Source organism: Protomyctophum parallelum (assembly GCF_964188405.1).
Source record: "Protomyctophum parallelum genome assembly, chromosome: 14".
In the NCBI taxonomy this organism is placed as follows: domain Eukaryota; kingdom Metazoa; phylum Chordata; class Actinopteri; order Myctophiformes; family Myctophidae; genus Protomyctophum; species Protomyctophum parallelum.
In genome coordinates, this window is record NC_139709.1 from 10,642,298 (window position 1) to 10,668,125 (window position 25,828).

Genomic DNA, 25,828 nt, shown 5'->3' on the forward strand with positions numbered 1-25,828 from the left:
GCATTTTTTTAAATGACTTTATTTCGTAAGAAAAGTGGAAAAAAAATAAAATAAAAGTGGATAAAGACACAATTAGGCACAATCCCAATGAGAAAGCTATAGTTATCATTATTATCATCATCATTAGTATCGTTATCATTGTCTCAGACTCCTGATATTCCGGGCCAGTATTGGCTATATAGTGATCTATATTCTATACGACAGCACCATGACTTGAAAAACTGTAAACAAGTACAATGACAAAAGGGACTCATTTTTAGATGTTCAATTTATTTTCATTTGAGATGGACTTTTTTTTTTTTTTAACAAAACAAAACAATCAAGTTTCAAGAAAACATACCCCACCCCATTCACTTTCCCCAAATATAAAATTAAGGCCACTTTATGTCACTGTCCAGCAGGACTTTTTAATGACAATGTACAAAACATTCTATACATGGAAGGACAACAACAAAAACAATAGTAATAGTCATAATAATAATAATAATAATGACGACATCATTGATCATTATAAACATTAAAAGACACTTTCTCATGCTTCATAAGGATGTCGGCTAATGTGTCGGCTTTTCCCTTTTATTGCTTCTACTGGCTCTATCAAGTTGCCACTTTATTAGGAAAATGTGCGTGCACGTTTGACTGAGCTTACATCAGTGTGTGTGTGTGTGTGTGTGTGTGTGTGTGTGTGTGTGTGTGTGTAGTGTACACCCTAAGGCCTCATACACACGTATCAAACACCATCAAACAAATGTTAGGTCGTTTTTTTGTTTTTTTTAAACAGTGCTTTTCCAATGGGAGTCACATGGTTTGACCAAACATTTTTGTTTGATGGTGGGGGGGGGGGGGGGGGGGGGCAACAAATCGGAACACCATCAAACACAAATGTTTGGTCAAACCATGTGACTCCCATTGGAAAAGCCTTGTGGCGGCCATTAAAAAACCAAACGACCAAACATTTAGTTTTGGTGTGTATGAGGCCTGACAAGGGGGCGGAAAAAACAATCAACAGCCTGTTGCACTCGTACAGTTAAAATAGAACGGAGACGTCATGGAACACTGCAGGTTCAAAGCTGAATTAAATTCACGGGGACACGAACATTGACCACTGGAAAAAAACTAAAGACAAGACATTGAAAAAGGCTAAAACAAACAGCGATGAGCTGGCGTCAACAACAACCACAACGGAGAGAGAGAGAGAGAGAGAGAGAGAGAGAGAGAGAAACTGAAAGACAGTAAGGAGGAGTATGAGCACGGAAACAGAGGCATCGAATGGAGGAGAGAAACATCTCTTCAATGTTTCAATTGGCAGTGGTAACTTCAAAGCATATTTTTATTTTTACATTTCATTTAAATCTACCGTTCGCTCTCTCTCTCTCTCTCTCATTCGTCTTCCACTGTTCCAACGTGTTCCAACGTTTTCTTTCTTTGCTCTCTCTCTCTCTCTCTCTCTCTCTCTCTCTCACCGTACGTCTTAACAGCGGCGACTCTGGGCGATAAACATCTCCTAGTGGGCGTTCCTGCTGACTGTATGTAATGTAAACGTATCACCGTTCCGCGCGGAGGGTCAACAAAGCGACACATGAATTTGATTGGCTATCGCCGGACCGATGCCGTCCAAAGAAATGAACTATGTTCATGTTTTTGAACGACGACGTTCCTCGGGCCGACTTTTAGACTATCTCCACTTTGCCTGCTGTCGCCAGTAGTTGTCGCCGGGTCCCATACATAGATGAGACAAATAACGCAACTTCCGGGAAATACGCCAAGCTGTCGCTCCCGCTGTTAAAACGCACCGTCATTCTTTCTAAACCCCTATCCCCCCCCTACCTTCTCCATACTCCCCCTCTCTCTACACCTTATCCAGTAGGGACCGTTGGCAGTAGAGGAGTCGACGGGGCGTCCCGTACCTACGGAAGAACACCAGCGCTCCCAGCGTGAGGATCACGCACGCCAGCAGGAACAGTGGCACAACCACGGCGGCCGCGCCTCCTCCCCCTCCCCCGCTCTCCTCCTCCACCTCGATGATGATCACCTCCTCCTCGCGGTCATACTTGTCCCTGTCCTCCCTGTCCCTCTCCCTGTCCCGGGTGCTCGGGTCCTTGTCCTCGCGGTCCCTCCCCTTGTCCTTCTCCCTCTCCTTGTCCTTGTCGTGGCCCCCGCCGTCCCCGCCTCTCCCCCTGTCGTCGGTCTTGGGGTCCTCGTTGGGGCAGCCCATCCAGTCGCGGAGAGCCGACTTGGGGTAGCCCGGCTCCACTCGCATCATCTGGTTGTTGAACTTCCAGTACTTGTTGGCTTTGTAGAAGTATGTGTACGCTGGAGACAAAAAGAAAATGCGTATGGTGTTATTTAGATGTGCCACTGTGTGTGCTGAAAGCATGAGACACTTAAGGGGACACACAACTGGATAGTTGAAGGCACACCAAGGTCCCTCACCTTGGTCTTTGCTCATGAAGGTAGCCTTGATGTGGTCTGGTACTCCCTGCCACGCGCTGATGTCTTTAGGATAGCCGTCGTCAACAGCTCGTGTCTGTTCGTTGTAGCGGTAATACCTAAATGGAGAATAATTTGGAGAAGGACAGAGAAATAGAGACTTTAAGGTACATAAACACTAAACAGTGAGGCATTCTTTGACCAGGGTGACTCATGAAGGCAAAGTATTTACACTAAAAACGGCCATAGCCGTCATCACTGCCGTTTTTAGACCAAGGAATGTTTTTCGTGCAAAACAAATGCTTGCAATGGATTCAGACTTATGAAAAACCCCTAGTTTAACATGTCATATGCTGCGTAATGCATAATTACATTTTGAAAATGTTGCCTTATATAAACAAAAACAATCGAGGTTAAGCCCATTCTTGCCACAAAATGCCTGCACTATACAGAGAGACGTGACTAACTTGTTTCCTCTGAAATAGTACGTCTGCCCAGTCGGCGTGTAAAAGAGAGCAGCATCTATCCGGTCTTTGGGAAGCCCGGTGCCCATCTCCTTCAGACTCTTAGGGTAGCCAACGTCCAGGATGGATTCACTGAACACCCAGTATCTGTCCCCTGGAAAGACACAAAGACAGGCAGAGGTTGTTAAGAGAAAGGGAGCGAGAGGGAGAGCCCCCTAGAGAGGGTTGCACAAAGAATACCGATAAGTGAAATGTGGGATTCACCTTTGAAGAAGGCGAACTTCCCGTCTTCCCTTTCAAACGCAGCGTTGATATGCGTGGGCAGGCCCCTCCAGAAGTGACCAATCGGCATGGGGTATCCGTCCAGCACGTGGTTGTTCCGCACTCTCCAGAACCACTTGTCCTTAAAGACGAAAAGCAGAGAGAGATGTTTGTTTGTTCCATAGAGTATATACTGTATGAATAGAGAAGGCACCCAGAGGAAACCCTGAGGCGAAATGGACATAGTGGCCGAATGAAGGTATTGCAGCCTGGCCCCAAACACATGAACGTGCTGGTCCGTTGACTATCATTGTGCACGTTCACGACGGCAGCACGCTCGTTCGCGTTCGTGCGCATTCGTGCACGTTCAACGGCAGCGCGTTCATGTGTTTAAAGCCAATCCATCCCAGAATGCTCTCTGTTTCTACCCGGAAGGAGGAGTGAAATCGCCTCATGCGCTTTTGAGCAACTTAATGCAAGTGGATGGAAGGAGAACTCGGGTGCTCTCTCTATTCATATATACTCTAAGCTAAGGTTTGTTCCCGTTCAACTTATACGAATACGACAGCATGCTCAAAGCCAAACATTCTAAAGCTGCCTAAAGTCAAGCTCACCTTGAAGACAAACATCTCTCCCCTGAGGATGCCGATGGTATCAAAGTGACCGTCGCAGATGTTGGGACCGAAGCGAGGCCAGGTCGGGGGGGTCTCGGGGTCAGGGTCATTTCCAGGGTGTGGGGTCACAGGGGGCGGGTGAGGTCCACCGCCTGATCCAGAACCTGGGAGGGTTTTATCAGAGGGGAAAGAGACGATGTGTGAGATGGTGGATGGTAGCAGAAATCAAAGCCATGCTCTGGCTGCTAGGGCTTTTGGGAAAATGAGTTCAATGCAAGTGAACGGGGGTTTGTTTGAACTACAACATGCTGTGGAGGCTGTGTTCGTCTCGCATCGTAATGGCGGCATGTTTCTTCTTGATTTTATTTTGTCATACAGCACTGTAGGCTACATACTGTACATGTGCATGATTACAAGGTATCATGTTTATGTCGCTTTGCTGAAGTACGTAGTCAAACCACATACAGCCTGTTGGATTAACAGGAGTTCTTCCTACTGTATATTTCCACCGCATTCCACAGATTTTAATTCTTAGAATATTGGCATTTTGAAGTGTACTGCACTGCATTGACACCAAAACAAGTTAACAACACCAACTCACCATAGAGTTGTTGTATCCCTCGCCGGTCGTCGTAGTGAATTGACACCATAACAACAACGACTCACCGTAGAGTTGTTGAATCCCTCGCCGGTCGTCGTCAGGCAGCCTGAAGTTCTCCGTGTCCATCCACTGGTAGAACGGAGCCATGATGGAGGACGGGTCGTTGGAGTGCTCCAGACCCAGAGCGTGGCCCAGCTCATGGACCGACACCAGGAACACGTCGTTACCTACCATAGGAAACATAACGTAAGTATCAAGTAATGTCACCATATATCATCCTAGTACTAGCCTGGGGTCCACCTATGCTTTCTATGGCATAGGCAGCTCCCGGCAGGATCCGCCAGGAGAATCTAGACGCAGCTGCGCGACATGAGACTAATTCATTAGAGCGACAAAGAGAGAGAGGAGTGTGTGTGTGTGTGTGTGTCAATTTAACAACGGTGCAGACGATCAGAAATCAGCAGAGAGTGATCGACGTTTGCGCTACTCTATGCCGAATTGAAGTGGTCTCGGTCCCAGACTTTCTTTTCTCTCCCTGGAAATAAAAACGTCTGGGTTTCCGAGGCTATCCTAGTGCTGACGTGACAGTGTTGTCGTACTACTACGACAACACTGCGCTGGTCACATGAACACGTAATTAAAATCATAACAATGTAAGTACCTTAACATCATGTAAATACCGTAACACACCATGTCTTTGGTGGAAAGTATTAGTAGTCCTTTTTGATTTATAATTGTTTTATTATAATTACAATATGAACACATCATTATCCCGCATAGTATCATTACTGTAAGTCATGCCAGTACTGCATCACGTCTGAACTGTAACACATTTGTGTTGATTGGGATTAAGGGGATTATAATATAAATATTAATATGTTAATGTTTACCCCATTCTAGACGGGAACCCCTTTTGGTGTTCATAGCATTATGTTATACTTTAGTTATTGAAAAATAGCAGATCTACAAGCTCATAGCGGGGCACGAGTACCGCGCTACGTGATTGTAGGTCTGTTATTTTTGGAAAATCGTAAAAATGTGGTGGATATCTTTGAATATTTTCTTTCTTTGCTTCTGGGGGTGTCCCTGGAACAACATGTTTTGAGATTGGTGTCAAAATACAGATAATTCTGGAGCTCCTTGACATGAAATAGTTTGAGAACGACTGACATAGAAACATAGCTTTTTCAGAAAACTGTCAGTATTTAGAAGACATTTGTAGAATAGTTCCCATGTCTAAATGGTTTAAGATGTGAATAGCAATGGCCATATCTTGATTAGAGGAACAAAAAGCTGCTGTTTGGTAGGAAGTCACTCTCAGAATAGACCCTGCTGGTCACGTGAGGATGGTTTTTGACTCGTGCAGTCGGTTGGTGCCAAAATCTGGTGCTTGCTGCAACTCTCCCAAAACAAACCACTTGAACGTTATTTTCTCCTACATCAGCATGCTCGCTGACAAAAACACAGGTTAGGGCTTGTTGCTTTATATTATGTTGGCAAAGGAAAAAAACAACTAAGAAAGGCACCTCCTCATTTCCCAACGGTTTGGGAACGCCCAGGAGTTAACCTTTTTCTCCCATGGTATGGCATTAAGTAATATCTATATGATCTAATACTGTGGTTCCCCCACCAGCGGTCCCCAGGTGGTCCCCATGCTAAATGACAGAGAGTTGGTAACCAAATGGTCCTTTTACGGGAGGAACTCAAGAGTTAGATTATTGTTAAACATCTGCATTACTTCTACACAATTTGAGAATGTAGAATAATTGTTATTTTTGATGTATGGTGTACAATACTGTACAACAGCAATAGCACAGCATGGAATTTTTGAACAAAATCGTATCAAACGACAACAAAATATTCTTTAGTTTTGGGTCTGAGAGGCTGAATCGTCGGTGGCTTAGAGTAAACAAGCAACGTGTGCGTTACGTTTATTATCTCACATCTAAAAGCCAACGGTTGATCTATTTGACCTGATGAAGATCAAATAGGTCGAAACGTCAGAATTCTTCAATTGTCAGAGTTATGCTTTAGCTATTGAAAAATAGCAGATCTACAAGCTCATATCGCGCCACCGAGTGTCGCGATACGAGCTTGTAGGTCTGCTATTTTTGAAAAATCGAAGAACGACTGACATTTTTAGAATCTGATCTCAGGTCAGAATGGGTTAATCAGACCAGTGTGTGTCCAGTGGAAACCTCGTATGAATCTGATCTCAGGTCAGAATGGGTTAAAGAAAGTCTTTCGCACAGTGGTGTGCGGGCCGGGCTCCATCCAATATCTAGATGGAGCATGTGGTCATGACGTGGGCTGTGTTTCTGATCAATGGACAGGTTGGTTTCTCAGGTGCTCCGTAACATCAGAATAAATAATGGACCTTGATGTGAAAAGGGTTGAAACCCACTGATTCTAATAGAAGCGGTCTCTTACCCAACAGGTCCTTGTTCCCAACGGTCCAGGGCTCCGCCGCGTCAAAGTGCGTGTCTCCGCCGAGCCCCTTGCCGGGGAAGTAGGCGTGCGCCAGGAAGCCCCCCTCGCCGTCGAACGGGCTGGCGTCGCCGTGGAAACCCTCGGCGAAGAAGAGCATGATGTCGGCGAACTCCTCCACCTTGTCCCGGATGTGGCTGTAGGGGATCTCCCTGAAGCGCAGCGGCGTCACGCTCTCCCACACCTTGAAGGCGTCCCTGATGGCCTCGTGGGTCTCGTGCTCGCCCACCTTGGGGGTGTAGTTCTGTATGCTGAGAGAGACACATGGAGAGTTGTGACTAGACGTTGCAACACTTATTCAAACTACTTGATTTAATGATTATACAAAAAGTATAACAAAGTATAAAATAAGCCTTGAGTGGTTAACCGTTTTTTTTGTGTCTATTTCAAGAATATTTTTGCATTGATTTAATAGCAAAAATCACACCTGTGTGAAGTGAGGGGCGCTAATATATTAAATGTTGATTAGTTGATGTAATACAAACGGTGCCAACACAAACATTAAACATTTCCTGTTTAGATAGAGCATGTGGTCATAACGTGGGCAGTGTTTCTGATAAATGGACTTCAACAGATAAACCACAGGTTGGGTTCAGGTGCTCCATAAAGAAGTTTAGGGATAAGGGAAAATGGAGCCCCTGTTCTCTCTGTCCTGCGTGTCTGGAAGGTGTTGTGTCTGGAGCTAGATTAGATGCCTGTATGGCTGCATCCAGAGATGGGATGTATTTTAAATACGTATTTGAAATACTTTTTTGTATTTTGTAATTTGTATTTCGCTGAGATGGAAGAAATTAGATGTATTTTGTATTTAAATAAAAAATTTGACCCAGTATTTGTATTTTGTATCAAAATACATTTTCAATATATTTTGCCCATCAGAGATGGGCTGTATTTGAAATACATGTATTTGAAATACGTATTTGAAATACTTTTTTGTATTTTGTAATTTGTATTTCGATGGGGATGGAAGATGTATTTTGTATTTTGTATTTAGATAATTGTTTTGACCCAGTATTTGTATTTTGTATCAAAATACATTTTCAATGTATTTTGCCCATCTCTGGCTGCATCCCCCCAGAGCGGGTTTCCTCCGCGGGGGGAAGCCTGGTGACGCGACACGGGGTTACGCATTCAGCAGCAGAGTATAAACGAGGCTTCTGGCATTGATTGCAGATTACACTAATTGCGACAAGGAAGAAGATAAGGAGGATAGAAGGAACAAGACATCTGAAGAACGCATCATATACAGACGCTGATATTTCAGACATTTCAAAGGGAATTTCTGAAAGTAATGACATAATGTGCAGTTATTATGTCATTACACGGATGACACACACACACACACACACACACACACACACACACACACACACACACACACACACACACACAAAAGATTATTTGTATGCTTTCAAAGTTTCAAACAGTCTGAAATGGGTTAGTTTTGGGGGTTTTCGTAGTATTTCATCATGGTGCTGACAGCGTCTGTGGAGCGGCGGATTCCACCAGGGACGTGCAGAGAGTGTTGCAGAGGCAGGGGCAGAAATTCCGTAAAAGGGCACTTTTAGACTACAATATCAGATCTACAAGCCTTCAAGGGGTCGCGGCGCGGCACGTTGTGAGCTTGTAGATCCGCATTTTTTGCAGTCAGGGGGGCTGAAATTCTGTATGAGGGCACTTTTAGAAGAAAATAGCCGATCTACAAGCTCTCAACGCGCTGCGATGCGACGCGTTGAGAGCTTATAGATCGGCAATTTTCCGAGCACGACCCCGCACTCGTACTGGAGATGCGGCGATGACATGGATTTCTAAAACGAATTCTTTCAACGCAAAATGCTGCGTTCAAGATCTGGAGAGTTCAGAAAAAAAGCAATTCTCGCGTATGGCATGGAAAGGAGAGGAGGGGGCATTTGCATTTCTTTCACCATCAGTAAATGCTGCATTCATGGTCTGGAGAGGAGAGGGCAATTGTTTTTCAGACGGGTAAAAGGCTGATGTTTACTGTATGTCTTTCTCAGAAGAGCAAATTCAGTAACAGGTTTTTATCCCAGACATGTAACACAGAACTCCACCCATTAAGGGCCATTAGACTATAATATATAACTATATATAACTACAATCAATGGGGGGAGACGAGGAGGGAGGGGGTTGCTCAGTTAACGTATTTGCTTTGCTTTTTTGGTGTACTTTTAACTCATGCCTTTTTTAACTTATTGCTGTTGCCTTTTTCTGCATTCTATTTACTGATGTAATGTATTTTTATATGATCATCATGCTCTTTTTATCCTATATGCATGTTTTGCACTGGAGCTATCTATCTACTTACGAGAAGGTGAGGTCCGTCTTGTCCCACTTCAGGCCCTGGATGGCGTAGCGTTTCTTCCTCAGGTTGCTCTTGAGCTCGGCGCCAAACTTGTCTGGCACGCCGCAGCGCGGCCGCTTCATGGCCCTGCCAGACACAGTCAGACACAGAGTCAGACACAGAGTCAGACACAGAGTCAGAGACAGAGTCAGAGACAGAGTCAGAGTCAGAGACCTCTGTTTTTATTTCTGAATTTACTTCTATTTTGTAAAAAAAAAAAAAAGAATAAACGGAACATAAAAACAAAACAAAAAAAAGAGTCAGAGACAGAGTCAGAGACAGAGTCAGAGACAGAGTCAGACACAGAGTCAGAGTCAGAGACAGAGTCAGAGACAGAGTCAGACACAGAGTCAGACACAGAGACAGAGTCAGAGACAGAGACAGAGTCAGAGACACAGAGTCAGAGACAGAGTCAGAGACAGAGACAGAGTCAGACACAGAGACAGAGTCAGACACAGAGACAGAGTCAGAGACAGAGACAGAGTCAGAGAGCGGTCAGGTCACCCACAGGTGGAGGAAATACTTCTCATACCAAAGAAAAGAAAACCTCCCGCACACTGTCTTCAAATGCAGTTGAAAGGTTTATTGCCCAGTTTGAGATCAAATTCTAAAAATGTCTTCTAAATCAAGACAGTTTTCTGAAAAAGCAGTCGATTTTTCTAAAATAGTAGACCTACAAGTTCATAGTGCGCCACTCGGTGGCGCGCTATGAGCTTGTAGATCTGCTGTTTTTCAATAGCTAAAGCATAACATAATGCTAACACCAAATGGGTTAAGGGAACATCATGTCATATCGTGTTCCCTTAATAAACTTGTCAACTGCATTTGAAGACAGTGTTGCGGGAGACTTTTCCTTTTTCAGTACGTCGGGCACATGGCTGTCCTTCTCCTATTATGCACCTGGAGTGTGCAAAAGCCTTGCTTTTTACTGTGCGTAGAATAAAGTGTGAAGCTAAACTCGCAGATGTTACAAAGGGATAAATTAACTATTGTATATCTACAATGTTTGTCGTAGACCAGTGGAAGATTACTGCGATTACCAGTCCCCCACACTGAACATAACGTGAATGCCTTTTCAAAACCTATTCTTTGTTCTGACAGTCAACAGTAGGTTTCTGTTCTTACTCAACAGTGTTGGTGTCGATGGAGCCGGTGATGGTCAGACCATAGAACCTCTGCATGGCTGCGATGGCGGAGGTAATGGAGGACGGCGAGCGGAGGGAGTGAGTCCTCATGTCACCTGGAGGCAGGTAACCATACTGCTGCAGCCACGACTGGAGAGGGAAGAAACAAAATGGTTCTTTTAAGTGAGCAGAGATTAAAATGGGGTGCATTTTGCATCCCAAAACACAGTTTATAGTTAAGGGACGCAGTAAAACAACGACCTCTCTGCATCCACGGGATGCACTACTGTACTCAGCATGTACAGTACAAATAATACTACAAACGATTGCGGTAGTTTATTTTGCTAGCTTTAGTTATAATAATCCTTTCTTCTGTTTTCTACATGAATATAACCACATTATAACCATATAAAATGAAATGGGAGTTAAATGTTGCAATTTGTAAAAATGGCAAAATATGACTCCTAACGTTGTTGAAGTGGGACTCATAAAATGGCCCTGGGACTCATTCTAAAAGACCATCCCTGCATCCTGGGACTCATTACATTGAAAACCTATTTACATCACTGCAGTGAGTATTCGCGAAATATTCTCTTTTGTTAGGCAACTGATAAGAAGCACTGCATATTATTCTGTCTTGCAGTAAAAGTTACTTCAACTCAAGTGTTACAAATGGATAGTGTTTTACTGTGTTCACTTCAGTGAATCACTTTATTCTAGAGACAAAAGCCAGTGAATGAGAAGCAGATGCAGAAAACGTGCCATATCTCGATGGATTCATCGTTATTATTATGTGACAAACTCCGAATCAGGAAATGCTCTGTGCGCTGCAGATGAAATATTAGTTACTTTTACAGCTGCAGCTCTGGGTAGCAGTGGGATGTATTTGCTATTAGTTGACTGCAATCAAAGCAAATTCCACATTGACAGGGAAAACAGGGCCCGAAATTATGTTTTTGTATCTTTTGGCATTCATGAGCCACTGCCTGGATCCACTCCAGTCAATGACTAAATACAGAGCTATGCAACCACACAACTGAATGAAGCGAAGGTCAACCTGGAATCCTTATGCTGGGTTTTGAGCCAAAGTGGATTCAAACAAAGACAGAAACTCACCGAGGAATTTCCCTTGCTTGGTTACAGATTAACTTTCAGTGTCCACAAGATACTGACTGTATATGGTGTGGCTACTTGTTTGCGTTTCGGTGTTTTCCAAATATTTAGGTACATACACATGAATTACTGTCTTATGACACACTCACACAGTCTCTGGGACTGGACTGGGTTTAAACTTGACCTTATACAATCCCTCTGGAAAGCCACCAAGCTGTGGTGCTGCTGGTCTGACATCTGGACCGGTGCCAGAGAGAGGCTACGTTCCCAACCACTCCTCCTCCTCCCCCGCTGGTTCCGCCTCTATACCATGAACCACTTTACCTTTTAAACAGAAGCCCAAGAAAACACTGAGGCTGTTGTGACTCAGTGCAGCGAAAACCAAAACCACTTTGATGTACTCCTCCACACACACGCACGCCCTGACACACACACGCACGCACGCACGCACGCACGCACGCACGCACGCACACACACACCCTGACGTGAACCTGGGTCCACAGTGTCTCTCACACACACACACACACACACGCACACACACAGGATGTGTTTTAAGGGCTTGGAAATACAATCGAGTTGACTGTTTGCTTAACCCTCTTGAACATTATCTGGGTCCACACGAACCTTCTCATCAAAAATACCGCCGTGAGTGAGATCAGGTCCCCGATCAGGTCAACCAATGCAAAGTGTTTTGATGTGTACAGTATCTTTAGATCAGGTCCCCGATCAGGTCAACCAATGCAAAGTGTTTTGATGTGTAAAGTATCTTTGATGTGTACAGTATCTTTAGATCAGGTCCCAGATCAGGTCAACCAATGCAAAGTGTTTTGATGTGTACAGTATCTTTGTGAGTGGTCCCAGATCAGGTCAACCAATGCAAAGTGTTTTGATGTGTACAGTATCTTTAGATCAGGTCCCAGATCAGGTCAACCAATGCAAAGTGTTTAGATGTGTACAGTATCTTATCAAAGTGTTTTGATGTGGCTAGTGCAGTGTCATGGAGGAAGGCCTTGGCTACCTCAGTGTCATGGAGGAAGGCCTTGGCTAGGGCAGTGTGATGGAGGAAGGCCTTGGCTAGGGCAGTGTCATGGAGGAAGGCCTTGGCTAGGGCAGTGTCATGGAGGAAGGCCTTGGCTACCTCAGTGTCATGGAGGAAGGCCTTGGCTACCTCAGTGTCATGGAGGAAGGCCTTGGCTAGGGCAGTGTCATGGAGGAAGGCCTTGGCTACCTCAGTGTCATGGAGGAAGGCCTTGGCTACCTCAGTGTCATGGAGGAAGGCCTTGGCTACCTCAGTGTCATGGAGGAAGGCCTTGGCTACCTCAGTGTCATGGAGGAAGGCCTTGGCTGCCTCAGTGTCATGGAGGAAGGCCTTGGCTACCTCAGTGTCATGGAGGAAGGCCTTGGCTACCTCAGTGTCATGGAGGAAGGCCTTGGCTACCTCAGTGTCATGGAGGAAGGCCTTGGCTACCTCAGTGTCATGGAGGAAGGCCTTGGCTACCTCAGTGTCATGGAGGAAGGCCTTGGCTAGGGCAGTGTCATGGAGGAAGGCCTTGGCTACCTCAGTGTCATGGAGGAAGACCTTGGCTACCTCAGTGTCATGGAGGAAGGCCTTGGCTACCTCAGTGTCATGGAGGAAGGCCTTGGCTAGGGCAGTGTCATGGAGGAAGGCCTTGGCTACCTCAGTGTCATGGAGGAAGGCCTTGGCTACCTCAGTGTCATGGAGGAAGGCCTTGGCTAGGGCAGTGTCATGGAGGAAGGCCTTGGCTACCTCAGTGTCATGGAGGAAGGCCTTGGCTAGGGCAGTGTCATGGAGGAAGGCCTTGGCTACCTCAGTGTCATGGAGGAAGGCCTTGGCTACCTCAGTGTCATGGAGGAAGGCCTTGGCTACCTCAGTGTCATGGAGGAAGGCCTTGGCTACCTCAGTGTCATGGAGGAAGGCCTTGGCTACCTCAGTGTCATGGAGGAAGGCCTTGGCTACCTCAGTGTCATGGAGGAAGGCCTTGGCTACCTCAGTGTCATGGAGGAAGGCCTTGGCTAGGGCAGTGTCATGGAGGAAGGCCTTGGCTACCTCAGTGTCATGGAGGAAGGCCTTGGCTGCCTCAGTGTCATGGAGGAAGGCCTTGGTTACCTCAGTGTGATGGAGGAAGGCCTTGGCTAGGGCAGTGTCATGGAGGAAGGCCTTGGCTGCCTCAGTGTCATGGAGGAAGGCCTTGGCTACCTCAGTGTCATGGAGGAAGGCCTTGGCTACCTCAGTGTCATGGAGGAAGGCCTTAACTACCTCAGTGTCATGGAGGAAGGCCTTGGCTACCTCAGTGTCATGGAGGAAGGCCTTGGCTGCCTCAGTGTCATGGAGGAAGGCCTTGGCTACCTCAGTGTCATGGAGGAAGGCCTTAACTACCTCAGTGTCATGGAGGAAGGCCTTGGCTACCTCAGTGTCATGGAGGAAGGCCTTGGCTACCTCAGTGTCATGGAGGAAGGCCTTGGCTACCTCAGTGTCATGGAGGAAGGCCTTGGCTAGGGCAGTGTCATGGAGGAAGGCCTTGGCTACCTCAGTGTCATGGAGGAAGGCCTTGGCTACCGACGCCAGCGTCTCCAGTCCTGACAGTGTCAGTCGGCAATTTCACTGGGAATTTCTTTCTCATCGCGTCCAAACCTCAAAGTCAACACCCCCCTCCGTCCCCACGCCGTTGACTGTCTCGTTCTCTCTTCTCCTCTCCTCTCCGCTCCTCCCCATCTCTCTTTATCCCTTCGTATTTTTCTCATGGAAAACCCGGGTGGCTTGAGGGCAAATGCTTTATGAACAACCACACCCAGAGTGCATTCATTCAGCTACTCAATCATTAACTCTCCGAACACCGGAAAACATCTCTAGGTCGTCAAGAAACACAACGAAGAGAATATGATCTTAAAAAACATATTGACGATTGCTGCTGTTGCTGTTTTGACATTCATTCTTCATTCTTTCCGTTCAACAGTAACTGTGAAGTACGTATCTATGAGTTCATGTGTGTGTGTGTGTGTGTGTGTGTGTAGCGGAATGAGCACAGCCCCACGTGAGCCAGCGTGTGTATAGTGCGTCGCAGCCCCGCCCCCTACCAGAGCCCAGGAAATTATTCCCTGTTCATTTTCCTCATAGACATTTCAAAAAGTATTTATTTAAAGACCTTTTAAGCCTGTGAATGTGCAAATGTGTGAATGTGCATTATCTGAACGTGCACGTCATTTTTGGATGTTATAGATGTGTGCCGGCACAGAAATGCTGTAGTCGTGCTTATCTTGGCCTGTCCCACAGTGGGAGAGTTGAACACGACAGTGCAGTGTATGGCGGCTTAAGGGAACCTTCGTGTCGAGGGGCTAATCTTTCTGTCTGTCTGTCTGTCTGTCTGTCTCTGGGAGACCTAAAGGTCTCAGTGTTTAGGTTTCACCCCTGTGACTGAATGAGCCCTTTTTGGTTCCAACTCATACACAGAGCTCTTATTGGACACATAAAGACTCACTGTTTGACACTGTTACAGAACATCCACATATGGGGGGGGGGGGGGGGGGGGGGGGGTTAGAGGAAGTCATAAAACAGAGATTCATTATTACAGATTACTTTGGTGCCTGTATAGCCTACGTCTGAAGCAGTGTTGTTTTCGTCGACTAAAACTAAAACGAAAAATGTTCGTCGACTGCCTTTTTTCACTGTCGAAAAGTAAATGGAATAAACTAAATGAAAACTAAGCGATGATCACTAAAACCGAGACTAAATATATTGACAATGTCGTCAACAAATAAAAACTAGACTAAAATGTTAGGAAGGGACAAGAGATCCAGTATAAAGTCATTTTACACTTTTTTGCATGCTAAAAATAGCAGATCTACAAGCTCACAACACGTTGCAGCACGACACGTTGTGAGCTTGTAGATCTGCTATTTTTCAGCAAGTGTAAAATCAGTCATTACGACGGCATCAATGCCCGACAAAACATTTTAGTCGACTAAATCATCTGTCGGTTAAAGTCGACTAAAATCTTATGATATTTAGTTGACTAAAACTAGACTAACACTAAAACATTCCAGCGAGGTGACTAAAATGTGACTAAAACTAAATGAAAACTATTCAAGAGACTGGCTAAAACTAAAATAAAAATAAATAAATGCAAAAAACAACACTGGTCTGAAGTACATCTACACTTTCGTTGCAACTGTGGCGCTATAGGCCATGGTGTGTAGAGAAGGACAAGGAATGAATGAATTACTCAGTTTAATTCATTTGGAAAAATGAATTAAAAAGTGTTATTCTTGAAGTTGTATAAACGGCATTGCCTGATTTTACTAGCAATGCAACTCACACTTCTTCTTGTACAGACAACTTTAATTAACAGCTCCTCGGTTTCACTCGTTTATTCAGCACATTGTCACAAAGCCCTTAAACTTTGCCGGTGACTGAATGCTAGTTTCTACTTGAAGGGTTCTTGTTCTGTACCTCTATGGTCCCCGAAATGACTTTAAGACAAAGTCTTATTCACTTGGCTATTTTTAACACTAAAGCGGCAGCAGAAAGGAAATGGTATATTTATTTATTTATAGTGGCATACGAGATGACAGATTCAAACAGTGCAGTTTGTTTTATCTGGACTACGCTGGAAGTCGTGATAATAATATTGTTTATTTTAGAAACTAAAGCCTAATCTATACATAGGTTGTCCTTAAAATATCCATTTGGTTCCAATTTGCACACTCTTCTGAGTTTAAATGTAGCCTTCATTTTTCAACAAAAGACAGAATGTTTCTGTATCTGTATCTTTTTCAGATAAAGGCTCTCGGCTCTCCAACACAAAACGCTCAAGTCTGCAATGGAAGATCCACAAGCAGTGAGAGGTTGCTACGCTGCATGTGACTGAGCCCACAGGACAGCAGTGAGAGGTTGCTACGCTGCATGTGACTGAGCCCACAGGACACCAGAGCTCCTCTCACATAGGATGAGAAAGAGAGAAGTTTGGAGCGATTTGCAGATTTCAGCAAAGAAGAAAAAAAGAACAGAGTCAGTTGTTCCGTTTGGTGTGCAGGGCCAACGGAAAGAAACTCTGGTCCACGGTAACGAGGACGCCAATTGTAGCCTTTACAGGGTATGGAACAGGCAGGCACGCACGCACGCACGTACACACACACACACACACACACGCGCGCGTGCGCACACACACGCGCGCACACACACGCACACAGAGTCCCTCTCTGCATTACTCACCCACTGCTGTCCCAATAGCCTACCTACACACAGTACAGTATTGATGTCAAACATCATGAAGTATGAATGAATGAATGAAATGATTGCTCCCATTTTCATTTGTAACTAGAAGAAGGGGCGCTCGATGGACGGACCACAGATCTCCACATGCATGAGGCCACACCCCGATAGAAGGGGCGCTGGATGGACGGACCACAGATCTCCACATGCATGAGGTAATAATACTAAATCCGCGTGACACAGTGACGTCAAACTGCATGTCTCCCGCCCCCAGTGGTTGAAAGTAACTACTTTTACTTAACGGGCAGAACACAGTCATCAAACACAAATGTTTGGTCAAACCATGTGACTTCCATTGGAAAATAAAACATTGAGGCGGCCATCAGACACAGACAGAACACAGAACATGTGTTTGATATGTGTGTATGGGGCCCAACTGAATATCTCTGTCCTGTGTGCCAATGCACACACGCACACACACACACACACACACTCATAGACAGAGCAATGGAGATTGGTGTGTGTGTGTGTGTGTGTGTGTGTGTGTGTACGAGGTTACAAATTCACAAAAAATAACATAAAGTATAGCTGTCCGTGAAGTTGACCAGTTGGGTTAATTGATCTGCAGACAGCGTGCACAAGAAACGTATCGCTCATCTGCATAATAGTTTGTGAGATTATCTGCAGACAGACACATGTGTACATGTATGATTGTACATGTGTGTACATGTACATGTGTGCGTCAGTGGGTGTGTATGCGTGTACGGCCCCACATGCTATATTGTCAGTGCAGGTGTATTTAGTAAGTAGCTCTGGTCCATAGCTCTAATGCCTTTGCATTAGAGCTATGCTACTCTCTAAAAACAATAATCCTTTTTCTGGCCCAAAAATGTGTGGTGGCCTGGTAGGGGCCTCAGAGTGGCCTGGTAGGGGGCTCAGAGTGCGTCCACCGCGTAAAGCAGGCTTTCTGATAACACAAGCCGCCTTTGAATTGGTGAGTAGCGAAAACGTTATTTATTTCATCTTCGCTACAGTCGAGAGGCTGGTCTGCATTTCATGCGAGCGCAGGAAGACGAGAGTAGCACAGCTCTAACGCAAAGAGGCATTAAAGCTATGGACCAGAGCTAGTCAGTAGGAAAGAAGACTTTACAGATTCATGTGTGGATAATATTACTGCGGTTAGACGAGTACTTTACCTTGAGATATTTTACAATAAAACACCATGAGCTCTCTAGCTAGGAATCTCTGAGCACATGTTGCTCAGATGTTGCACACATGCACACAAGCACGCACACTTTCCAGCTGCAGTCTATTAATACCACTACCCTTTAGCCAATAACAATAAGAATGTGACAACAAAAGGTGAGATTTGAAAATCACAGTCAAATCTTTATCAAACGGTAAGAGGCTTTGGTGTTCCACATGTTTGGTAAAAAAGTTAAATAGTGTCGCACTTCATTCATGAACAGGAAATTAGCAAATTGCGCATTAACGTATTACCTTATTTCCTGTAACACCATGAACCTATCATTCCTCAGAATGGTGAGCTCAGTCAGGGGCTAAACCACCCAGCTGTACATCATTAGGATGTGGCTTTGTTTGAATTCTATGCAATTCTTCCTTCCTGCCACTGATTAATCAGTAAAACAACATGACTGGACTCATGGTTACACGTATCTTTGTTCGCTTAGACCTGTGCTTACTCCCATTGGACAATTAGCCTCGGTCCCAGCCTTACTTATCTGCGAAAAGAAAAACCTGGTCACAACGTAAGGCAGAGAAGCTATCGGCGGATGTATCCTCCGGAACATCTGTCAAATGTATTTCCCCCGGATACGATATTTTCCCGACCAATCACAACACTTTCATTCGCGGAGAATGTAAACTGATTTGCAAAGCGTCAACGTCATTTCCTTGGGCAATACTTCCGCTAAAATCCCGCAACTTCAGCTGATAGTCTTTTCAGCGTAGGTCTTGCCCAGGGTGTTGGACAATAGGAGGAAGAAAACATGCACATTCACTGTAGAATATGGATTTCAACATGCGCTGGGTATAGCAGAACATCGATTTAGTAAAAGAAGACGGAATTTCTGCACACTGTACTGCTGTTGTCTTCAACAAGTGTTTGTTCATTTTCTTTATGTTTTAGCAGCACAACCCTATCATCATCATCTCCTGACAAAGACTAGACTTGGTTGAAGACGTGTGGTGTTGCTATGAACGATAACTCGGGAAGCCAAAAGCAGTATGAGGCTACAGTATGTTCTCTTTGTCTTGATAGTTGTTAGAGCGTGTACAAAGCCTGTACAAAGCCTGTACAAAGCGTGTACAACGGCCTGCCTGTGTGTGAGAGAGAGGACCACGATGACTCCTTGCTCTCGTGAATTTCGTTAATTACTTGAATTCTCCAACTGTCTGGTTCCAAAATTGCATCATCACCATTCACCACAATACCTTCCATTCTCTTTGTATTTTTTGTTTTTTGCACAACCCCCTCCTCTGTGCTTTATAGCTCATTAGGTCATCTAATACTCCGCTTAGGCCTACTTTGTTCATCTTGGCGTCCTCTTTGTACTAGATGATCTCACCCAACATTTAGTCATGAAACGTTTGTGCGTTGTGTGTTCATGTGTGCGTGCGTGCGTAAGCATGGGCACATGAACTTTTATCTCTGCCTATGTTTATGCACATGTTTGAGTGTGCGTACGTGCGTAAGCACTGGCACATGAACTTTTATATCTGTTTATGCACATGTTTGAGTGTGCACATGCTGCATATATAGGTGCAGTACGTGTGTGTGTGTGTGTGTGTGTGTGTGTGTGTGTGTGTGTGTGTGTCAGTGACTCTGCATGTTGTCACGGTCAGCTGGCTGGTCAGGCCAAGGTGCTTTCAAAGCGGGGCAGGAAATCCCCTCACCACTTCCTGTCTTTGCCACAGACCACAGCCAGGACATGACAGGCCTGCCCGCCGTGTCCTGACCATAGGGTCCTGACAGCCTGACTGCGTTTGCAACTTCAGCCTGACTGCGTTTGCAACTTCAGCCTGACTGCGTTTGCAACTTCAGCCTGACTGCGTTTGCAACTTCAGCCTGACTGCGTTTGCAACTTCAGCCTGACTGCGTTTGCAACTTCAGCCTGACTGCGTTTGCAACTTCAGCCTGACTGCGTTTGCAACTTCAGCCTGACTGCGTTTGCAACTTCAGCCTGACTGCGTTTGCAACTTCAGCCTGACTGCGTTTGCAACTTCAGCCTGACTGCGTTTGCAACTTCAGCCTGACTGCGTTTGCAACTTCCTACACCACGCTGTCCATCTGAGTCATACTGACCAGTGACCACCCGCTTGATTAATTTCACCATTAATCTAACAGTTGGTTTTCAACCATTTTTTTCACGTCAAGGTCCATTATTTATTGGGCATTTGATGAGATTTAGCCTCTCAGATCCCAAAACTAAAGAGTATGTTTTGTTATCATTGGATAGGACTTTGTCCACAATTCCATGCTGTATTGATCATGTTGGTACCATTTAGGAGAAACAACAGGCAAATGTTGATCAAAAATAACAATTCTTCTACGTTCTCTGATTGTGTAGACTTCTTGTAAATTAAGTAATGCAGATGTTTAACAATAATTTAATTCTTGAAAGCGTTTCATTTTACGCTCTCAATCTATAAGTCTCCATTTGGTTTAATAAACAACTCTCCATCATTTAGCTGGGGATCACCTGGATCCCCCTCAAGGACCGCTGGTGGTCCCCGGACCACTAATCTACAACATAAACACTCACAAGTTTTTTTGGTGCACAAACACCCTTCCCTTAAACCAAGTAAATACAGACACACACACAGGATGCACCATGCAGTATAGAGACTAGAGAGGCGAGTTCTTTCAAGGCAAACTGAATCACAAGCTAAATAATACGAGCCTATTAAACCATCTCATTTCCCCAAGTACATATAAAGTTAGTCAGTGCTTTGGTAGGGTCTCTAGGAGAAATCTGATCTTTATACTTCACTTGACAGGCTAATCTAGGTCAATGGAGTCCAGCAGTATGTTTTTTCCATGCACTGCCACAGCTGGGAATACACTTCCAGAGTCCATAGGCAGGATAAAATGATTCCAGAAACCTGGCGCCACTATAGTATATGACCTACCAAAATCACACGCACGCACGTACGCACGCATGCACACATGCATGCATGCACACACACATGCATGCATGCATGCACACAGGCACGGATTGCACGCACACGCTCACACGCATGCATACACACACAAGCATGCATATTTTAAATGTTTTATTTCTATCCACCGAGTTAAAACACAATTTGAGCATGCACACGCACACACACAACACACACACACACAACACACACACACACACACACACACACAGGTCGGTCATAGCTGAATGAGTAGAGAGGCTGCCTGGGAAACAGTTCTAGGTTCGATTCCCAGGCATATCGAAGTGTCCTTGATCAAGACCCCGTGGGATCAAAATAGGTCTAATTGTTGTTAACCACCATCACAATTAATGATCCCAGTCAATGCAAATGGTAACAGGTGTGGGTGTCGGTCACTTCCTGCAAACCAAACAAAGAACTTCCTGCTGACCACAGCACTTGAAGACCTACACGTGCGTTTCCAACTTACACTTAAAACAATGAACTGAACAGAATAGAAGAGAATAGAGTGCATTGGTTATGGGAAGTATAATTTGATTCAACGTTCGGCGAGTGTTTTTCCACAACTGACCAGATGCAACAGAACCTTGCTGCACATTGTAAAACTCCCCTCCCCCCGCACATGCAGTCAGTTCTGCCATAACTCAGGACAGATGTCAACCATTACATCTCTGCATTAGCCCCCCACCCAACCCAACCCAACCCAAGCCATCTCCACAAAAACGGCCTGTCTGTCTGTCTGTCTCTCTGTCTGCCAGCCCATAGCTCTGGCCCATAGCCTTTAAGGACTTCTCTTCAAGGCTATATGGACCAGAGCTTTGTCTGTCCATGCTGACCACAAGTTCACAACACAGGCTGAAGCCTTTCTTCCCATGTTTGCCTTCTCTTGTTCTCGCACTCTCAGCATTTCCCAGTGTTTTCATGACGGGGGGAGCTGCTATCATCACCATTATGAAAAATCACACCCGTGTCTGTGAACTGAGTGGTGCAACTCCCCTCTCCCCCTGCCTCTCTCTCTCTCTCTCTCTCTCTTTCTCTCTCTCTCTCTCTCTTTCTGTGTAATTAGCAGGCAACACTATCTCTCTCTCTCTGTTTCTGGCACAACAGCGCCACTTTTGCCCCTACTGGTACTCTAAACATAGTCACAGTCACAGGTTAGGATGGACATTGCTGTTCCTTGGAGTGGTTGCACCACTCAAAACACCTCCACACTCCTCTCTCTCTATCCCTCTCTCTCTCTCCCTCACTCACTCTCTCTCTCTCTATCCCTCTCTCTCTCTCTTTCTCTCGCTCTCTAAAATAAAGGTCCCATTAGTGATGCCAGTGTGGAGCATGGTGGACATTATGTTTATTAAAGGTTTTATGACATTCATTTTCATTTTTTCTTTTAGGTTTTATGACCTCAATTACACCCAAAAAACCTGAACTTTGAACATTCAGTGGATTTTCTGTGGTCTGAAGTTTTCTTTGGGGTTTTTGGGGCCTTTTGAGCTACAATGAAAACAGGCAACACAGTGAAAACAGTGACATCTGCTGGCAAATCCCATTGACATATATGGGATTTGCAATAAGTGATGTCACTTACTGCCAGTAAATCAGAGCACCTGTTTGACCCAGATCACAGAAAATCTACTGAATGTTAAAAGTTCATGTTTTTTGGGTGCAATTGAGATTAGAAAACCTAAAAAAAACAAGAACAATTCCAAAACCTTTTTTTTAATGTCACAATCCCTTTAAAGGATCCCATGCATTAGAGACACATGAACATGCATATCCTCCTGGGGGTCCCGAAGAAAGCAAATACAATACAGATGTACACAACTAGTAAAAAATACGAATTAAAAAAAAAAAATCACATTATAAAATCAAATCCTAGCAGTAAACAAATAGGCCTACACAAATCATAGTTATGTACCGGTACTTGACAAAATTGTCAAGGTATATCTCTTGATATATGTTTTGAAAGTAGGCCTAATTTTGTTATGGATTATAGATAAGATGTTTTTGGGCGGAGCGTTCCAGTCAGAGAATTATTGACCTACATACAGTATGTTTGAGGCAATTTGAAATTGGTATTGGTGTTGTCCTTTGTCCCCTCCTCTAGTGTTGTTGTAACCATGTGCATTACAATGCAAATATTACACACTAATTTAATTAATTCATCAGGGCACACGTGGTTTAATATCCTGTGTTGCTCCTCTGATGACGCCCTCTGCCCTCACAACGACTGCAACATAGTGACGCAAAATCAGAAATCACTAGTATAGTGACAGAATTAACATAATAGTCAATCATCTCACAATTAAGTTTTTGGTTGTTTTTTTTTTCTTGAAAAGAAAAGTTCTCTCACCTCTGGCTTGACTTCTCTCGGAGCGCTCAGCTCCCATCCGATCACCAGCAGCAGCAGCTGGCCGAGTGTCTTCACTCGGAGTCCCATTCCTTCAACAAGGCACCTCTCCCCAACAACAAATAACACGTCGTTGAAAACACTTAACTTTCTTTTCTTTTTCTTACTTTGGCTGTTTGTCAGAGCATTATGTATCTAAACGAGATCTAAAAGATAATCCCGACGAACGAACACGACTCGCAGTCAGACACTGTACAGCTGGTCGGTCCTGCACACAAGTTTTCTAAAATGACGCCTCTGCAAAAGGTTGGTGTCTGTCCAATCTGTGCATGTTGAATTGTATAATGAAAAGTATCAAGCGCTGATCATCGGACGGTGTCAAATTGAATTAATCTTATTGCAGGTGGTGCAGATGTTGCTGTACTGTAGCCTAATGCGTAATAACCCGATGTTCCCACGCTGGCAGCTCACTTTCTCCTGTTCTCCAGATGTTGAGATTTTTTTCTTTTGTTGTTTTCATAAACCAGGCACTCTAACCCTCGGTCTAATTTGTGCCTCTTATCTCCGCTGCCTTCCCTTTCCTATCCTCAAATCGTCTTGTTTTGATTCTCTCTCTCTCTCTCTCTCTCTCTCTCTCTCACACACACTCTCTCTCTCTCCCCTCTGTCCTCTCTCTCCCACACAGCTGCAGACGTGGTAGTTTGATAGTCCCGGGAGGCCTTTGCTGGAAAATAGAGGGTTGTAAATGTGAACCTCCCCCTTTTCTGCATTAGCCCATCCCTATACTTGGAGAGGTAAGAATCAACTTTGTGACCTTGCTGGCGGACATGGCTGACGTTGACCGTTTCCACTGAGTTAAGGACTTAATGCATGACAATCAAGATACATAATATTAGTCTAGAAATGTATACAAAGCAAAATGATTGCATGATATGACGACATTCAAATGACGCCTTGTTTCAGAAGAAAATAGCATTAGCTACAAGTTAACTTGAGTTGTTTTATTGTCTCCACCAGGCCGAAGGCATGGGGAGAGAGTATGTTTTGCACTCCGTCCGTCCGTGTGTCCGTGTGTGTGTCCGTGAACAGCTAATCTCGGCCACCGTTAACCCGGTCGATGCCATATTTTGCACACACACTCCCTGGATGCCAACCATGAACCTCTGCCCCAAACTTTCCAGAACGGCCTGTTATAGCGCCACCAGGAGGCCGCTTTGTGCAAAACAAGTTTTTCAATGCCATATTTTGCACACACACTCCCTGGATGCCAACCATGAACCTCTGCCCCAAACTTTCCAGAACGGCCTGTTATAGCGCCACCAGGAGGCCGCTTTGTGCAAAACACGTTTTTGCACAGTACACCTACAGATTTTGTCCAAACATCACGCAAATTGGTACACAGTCTCTCTAGAGCCATTCAACGAAACGGGTCTTTCAGATTTATCAGACTCCATCCTGATTGGTTAAGATTGGCTTCCAAAGTTCACAGGAGTGCTCAGTTTCAAACAAAATGCTGCAAATCATGAACACATCGCGTGATTTCCGTGAAATTGTGCACCCACATTCCCACTAGGCCGAGGACGAAATGCCACATGAACAATTTCAACTCAGCCTCAAGGTGGCGCTATAACTGGCCGAAAAGTGTTTTTACCTCTAACTGCACGGATCTGTGGATAACCTGGTGGAGACCTGTGCCCGGAAGGGCACTTTTTCTAGTTGAGACTGTTGCAGACTTTGAAAATTGTATATGCCTAGTACATTGCATAGGCCTGATGTTTCAGTAGTTGACACTGTGTGAATTGATGGGTGGGCTTTTATAAATATCTGCAGATCATGTCATCATTTACAAATTATACATTTCATAGGCATGACTACTCTACCAATACCTCATTGTATAGACAAACTCATGATCAGTTTAAAATTGATGACAGATAACCCTTTTTCTGAATTAATTTGACTTCATAGTTCACTTTCAGGCATGTATAAGCACAAGAATGGGCTGCATTTGCATCCCCAGATTCATGTGTTAAGGAAATTGCGCCCTCTGGAGTATGAGCAAAATGTTGTCTGCTAAAACACGCCAATAATCCCCCGCCCTCTTTCAAAAACAGCTAAAATCCCAAATGAAAGAAAGCAGCAATAGTGAAAAGAAATATTTTACTTTCTCTAATAACAACCTATACATGAACCTTATTGTTTGAAAAACACTAAAGTTGTCCTTGGCTTTAACTTTAAAAAAAAAGGTCAGTCAAATGTACAAATTACATGAAGCCCATGAGGCATTATTTAACTGAAATATGAGAGGGGTCCAGAGCTCAAAAAAGGTATGTATGAGTGTCACTCATTGAGTGAGCAGCAGTGTTGTTTTTGGCAGCAACATTTTGATTTTAGTTTTAGTCATAGTCTTTTGAATAGTTTCAATTTAGTTTTAGTCACATTTTAGTCACCTGAAATGTCTGAACGAAAATACATCGCCTGGATGCAACTGGGACGTATCCTCAGTGATGTATCCCAAGGTCATCACCTGGGACGTATCCTCAGTGATGTATCCCAAGGTCATCACCTGGGACGTATCCTCAGTGATGTATCCCAAGGTCATCAGGGTTAAGGGTC

The 25,828-nt window shown here is 44.6% G+C and overlaps 1 protein-coding gene across 1 annotated transcript; it reads right to left on the minus strand.

Moving 5' to 3' along the window:
- mmp14b (matrix metallopeptidase 14b (membrane-inserted)) lies at positions 1–23,899 on the minus strand. The gene is made up of 10 exons (XM_083782883.1): positions 23,219–23,899; positions 10,345–10,493; positions 9,184–9,306; positions 6,801–7,108; positions 4,436–4,597; positions 3,770–3,933; positions 3,159–3,297; positions 2,898–3,048; positions 2,434–2,549; positions 1–2,313 (listed from the first exon to the last, which is right to left on the minus strand). The coding sequence occupies exons 1-10, from the start codon at positions 23,303–23,305 to the stop codon at positions 1,850–1,852; spliced, it is 1,863 nt and encodes a 620-aa protein (XP_083639009.1). The 5' UTR covers positions 23,306–23,899; the 3' UTR covers positions 1–1,849.
- Between the last annotated feature and the right edge of the window lie 1,929 nt (positions 23,900–25,828).